This window comes from Drosophila biarmipes, chromosome 2L (genome assembly GCF_025231255.1).
Source record: "Drosophila biarmipes strain raj3 chromosome 2L, RU_DBia_V1.1, whole genome shotgun sequence".
NCBI classification, from domain to species: domain Eukaryota; kingdom Metazoa; phylum Arthropoda; class Insecta; order Diptera; family Drosophilidae; genus Drosophila; species Drosophila biarmipes.
Window position 1 is genome coordinate 18,773,748 of NC_066612.1, and position 4,719 is coordinate 18,778,466.

At 41.4% G+C, this 4,719-nt stretch overlaps 1 protein-coding gene across 1 annotated transcript; it reads left to right on the top strand.

The window, feature by feature from the left end:
• Positions 1-1,511: 1,511 nt before the first annotated feature.
• LOC108033258 (uncharacterized) lies at positions 1,512-4,296 on the top strand. Its single transcript, XM_017107524.1, has 3 exons — positions 1,512-1,674; positions 3,576-3,904; positions 4,030-4,296. The coding sequence occupies exons 1-3, from the start codon at positions 1,512-1,514 to the stop codon at positions 4,294-4,296; spliced, it is 759 nt and encodes a 252-aa protein (XP_016963013.1).
• Positions 4,297-4,719: the final 423 nt, after the last annotated feature.

The following is a 4,719-nucleotide window of genomic DNA, read 5'->3' on the forward strand; positions in this document are numbered from 1 at the left end:
TGTTCTCATTTGTCTTTGGAATGGCCTGGTCGTTCGCTTTTGTTTTACGTCTCGCCCTTGCCCAACCGCCCTCTCCGCCCCCTGGCCACCCTGTGAACGCCCTGGACCCCTCCCCCCGCTGCAGACACAGATAAACGCAGGCATCCGTCAGTTTTTAATATTTTCCATTTGTTTTTCACTTGTTATTTATTGGCCCACTCGGCGCTGCCTCGTTTCCCAGTTCATCCCCATCCCCCAGTTCTTCGGGAGCCCGCCTTTCTAGTTGACAAGCACTTGTCACTGACTGGGGCAAAATTAGCATGTGTTCCCCGGACCCCAAGCCCCCGCCCACTTCCCCTACGCCCATGTTGCCACTGCGTTGCAAGTTGCAAGTGGCTCCACGGGCAACTTTATTTGCTGCGAATATTTTTTGTCGCTCGGTTGCAATTAATAAAAAGTTGGCGCTGTTGTTGCATCTCGTTGCTGTTTCATGTTGTTAATATTTTGTAAATTAATGTTCGATGCAGGAATGCGGACGTTGCACAAATATACATCGTACACATGCCTGCGATCCCTGCAACATGTTGCCGCTGCCCCAAACTGGCCGCCGTCTGCCTTCGAGGAGTTTTTATTGAAGTATAACATTAAATTTGGCATTTCCACATGCAGAATTTAGCACATAAAACCGCACTTTTTTCGGTCACATTTCACTGCTCTTCTTGAATGAGGGGAGGATCATTCTGGGCATGGCATGGAATCGTAGATGATTAAGTGGGGGCAGTGAAGGCAGAACCTCATGACTTCTTAGTCTCTTTATTAAGAACTTCACTGTTTATACGGTTTGAAATAGTAATAGTATTTTAATAAAATTTAAATCAACAAAATAGCGAATACTTAAAAAAAATTTAAAATAATTTAAATAAATAAAAAAAATATTTTTAATTAGTTCCAAAATACCAAAAAAATATATAAAAACTGCAAAAATTATAGTAATAAATAAAAAACTATTATTAGGTAGCTATAAGATAAAATAGGATAATACAAATAATACAGAAATGTATAGTTTCTAAATATTCGATTGTTTCGAGAAAAATTTGTAAGGACGGTCCAAAGTATTCCATCGTTTTCACAGTAAAGCTCAAAGAATTTATACTCGGTCCAAAGTCAACTGTTCCATATTATTCTTAATAATCCCACGAGATCCACCACAGTCAGTTGTCTATCCAACGGGGCTCGTGTAAACTTTAAACAGACTGACAGTTGAACATGCCAAGAGCATTTCCCACATAACACATGTTACCGTTCTATTTGAATTTTGGAGAGGCGCGCTGAAAAAAGACGAGGGCACTAAAATAAATATCTAGCCAATTTAACATAATGATTTATTAGTTTATTTATCTTTCAAATATTTCCCTCCTTAGCCGGAGATCTTTCACAACAGAGAAGAAAGCCGGGGCAGGCGGCCCACGCAGCCAATCCGCGGTGTCAACGGAAAATGTCTTCGGAGCATTTGACCAGGCCAGAATGTGGCGATGATGATGATGCAGCTGCTGGATGCCGCTGACTGGGTCCGATTTATGGATGTGCGGACAGAGATATTGACGAATGCCGTTGGTCCCGATCCCGAACTCGAACCCGAGCCCGTACACCCCGATCCCGATGTGAATCAGTTCCGAGATGCGGAAATTCAGAGGCGTGGGCGGCGGGCACTTCTTGGACACTTCGAACGCCTCTTCTTTCTCGGCCAAGAGTTATGTTAATTGTTGACACGTCAATTTGAATCACGACTTACACTTGTCTCGCTCGCATGCGTGGCCCTAATTTACGGCCTCTCGGGTGAAAATCGCAATTATCATTTTTTATTATGATTTAATAGCGGCACCGCCAAAAAAGCACAGCAAGTATCTTTCCACTTATATGTGTATTCCAAAATCAAGTATCCATATATTTTTTTATAATTTTTATTAATTTTCACGCCTCATCGGCAAATATTTTACGATGATGGAAGCGTTCTTTTCACTCGCGCGTAATTGTTGTCGCTAAGAACAACAAGTTAATTAATTTGGCTAAATGAATTCTCTTAATGGGGTACAACATGTTTAATGGGATTTTCGGCGCTTTTGTCAAAAAGATCTCGACTCGCTGAAAAGAACAAGAAAGATGGGAAGACAAAAACGAGAAGGAGGAAGTCACGCAGGAGATGCTCTTTACTAAAAATTTATATTAAATTAATTCTTCTTTTAAACGCCGTCTAATGTGATCGTTATATTTTATTGAGTACAAATTTAAGGCCCAGCTTTTACTACCTCTTAGGTTCTACTGGCGAAAAGGGCATTTCAACTTCTGCTAATTTCAACGCATTCCCCTCTAAATTTTGCCACAAACTGTCAAAATGACAACTGTCAAATATTTTCAGCTGCGAGCAAATGTTGGAACTCATTAAGCAAAACGACCAAAATCGAAACCAGCTACAACCACGACCAGAACCAGAACGTCCAACAAAAAGTTGTCTCTAATTAGAAATAAATCGAAAATGTTTGCCACTCGTGGTGTGTTTTGATGGCAATGCTCCTCAAATTCAAAAGCCATTTCCATTCCGGTCGATTTTTCTTTTTGTTCCGCTTGCTGGCAGACAATTTTCAAAATATCAAGTGTCAAATTTTTGCAGCAGAATGTAACTCATATTTGCCATGACATATACGAATATTTACCCAGAGGGCGGAAAGTGGGGCTGCACATGTCGGGATGTGGGGTTTTTGGAAGGGCAGTTAGGCCCTGCCATTTACTCCGTGCTGACAATTTTTTGACACAGCTGAAAAATCTGCACCAATTTGGATTCTTCTTTTTTGGGCTCTAAAATAGCAATTCCGTTGTTTGTCACATCGAGGACTTTTCATTTTCGTCCCTTCTATTTTTGTTTTGTCATAAGGGTGGGCGTGGCACATGTAATTACGGACGACACTCCATTGTTACCCCCTTCACTACGGCCCCTTCTGGTTCAAGGCCACTTACCGGGGTAAAAACTGGTGTTTCTGCTGAAGGGTTTTCGTGTTTAATTCGACGTTTCATCGGGCTTTGTTTGGGTATTTGTACGGAGGAAAAACACATAATTACAAAATTAGAGGGAATACTTTCCGAATCTTTAAACTATATATATTCTTGATAAGTTTCACCAGGCAGATTGGTAAACGTCACCCTCATAAGGGTCTTGGAGATGGAAAATTTATTGGTAATCAGAGGCTAAATTTGTTTTTTCAAGACAATTTCGGACGTTAGCTCATTTTTTAAATTTATTTCAACAAAAACTATTTACAAGTGTAAAACTATTTTACAACAGTCTTAGTCGATTTTTAAAAAATGTATATAAATTTAATTTAAAATTATATTAAATTTATATACATTTTTTAAAAATCGAAAGTTTTTGTAAAAAGTAGGGTGTAATTGCATAGTTTGCTTATTTCCCTAGCCTGTGAACGTTTTATATCCATTCATCTAACCCCTGTGTCCAGTAACCTCGTAATTTCAAGCTAAATTGTAGTGATTCTTATACAGTTCCATTTTTATAAAAAAATTGTTGCAAAACACTATCAAAATAGATTCGACTGACTGCAACTCGGGCTCCGACTTGAGTCCAATGGGCGACGGCCCATCAGCAAGCAGCTGCACCCTGCAGTCCTGCCGCTCCAAGGCCTGTGACATCGACTGCTGCGAAGGAGACCCCAGCCGACCTCCGTACACCAGGGTCATGCCGGAGGATCGGCGGTACGGGGTCGTCTTCAGCAACGAGGAGAATCCCTGCTGCTGTGACTTCAGTTGTGTCCTGCAGTTCCTCCTCAAATGCTTCCACATGTTTGAGGATGATGTGGCTTTCCTGCGCTTCAGCGAGTGCTCCTCGGCGGAGAGCTTCGATTGCAACTTGCTGATGGTCGGAAGGGACGCCCAACGAAGGACTGGCTGATCCAGTAGACCAGGGCGATCTGCCCGCCCTTCAGGGTGACCTCCTTCATCCGCCACTTCGAGTTGGTTAAGGTGACTTTCGTTATACCGAAGGTGGTGGACGCTCGCCTCTGCCGCATATTCAACCTCTTTGAGAAGCAGAACTGCGGACTGGACACCGTCAAGTGGTGCGTGGTGAACCAGACGCTCCTGGAAGAGTGCAGCGAGGAGTACCAGTCGAAGGTGGTGTACCCCGAGGCCGAGAATGTGGAGGTCACGGCGTACATAGACGGAGAGAGCGTGGACATCATCAAGAACAATTGCTCCAGGATCTGCTACCTTGTGTTCCACCTTCCGGTCGACTTTTGTCCTCATATCTAGACCAGTCGAATGAGTTCGGTGAAAAGCGTTTTTAACCATGTCCCTTTTTACTACTTGCAAGCAATCTTAATAGATACGCGAAACGCTCTCCACTTTCTCTTAAACAATGATACTGAAATGCATCATTGATAGAAAATGTGTTTTATATGGAAGTTTAATGAACACTTAGTTTTTTTTTTAGAGCAAGTTAATATATTTAATATATTTTTGTTTTAAAGTTATATTGTTTTGTAATTTTTTGAATTTAAATTGAAAGTTTTCTTTCTTGGATGTGTCTAATTTAACTCAGCATTAGCCATATTTACCTAACCAATATAAATAATATTTTATTTGGAGTAAAATCCCCTGAGTAGTTTTCCTTTCCAGTTGCCAATTCCAGCTGGCCAACCCCCACTTCGAAACATTCCAACACTTTTCAGCTCG

What these genes read in the sequence shown, in the direction of transcription:
- LOC108033258 (XM_017107524.1), top strand. Translation starts at nt 1,512, where the DNA reads ATGATGATGATGCAGCTGCTGGATGCCGCTGACTGGGTCCGATTTATG. An exon ending in AGATGCGGAAATTCAGAGGC is followed by an intron (nt 1,675 to 3,575) that starts GTGGGCGGCGGG and finishes CTATCAAAATAG; the next exon opens with ATTCGACTGACTGCAACTCG. An exon ending in TCGATTGCAACTTGCTGATG is followed by an intron (nt 3,905 to 4,029) that starts GTCGGAAGGGAC and finishes GTTATACCGAAG; the next exon opens with GTGGTGGACGCTCGCCTCTG.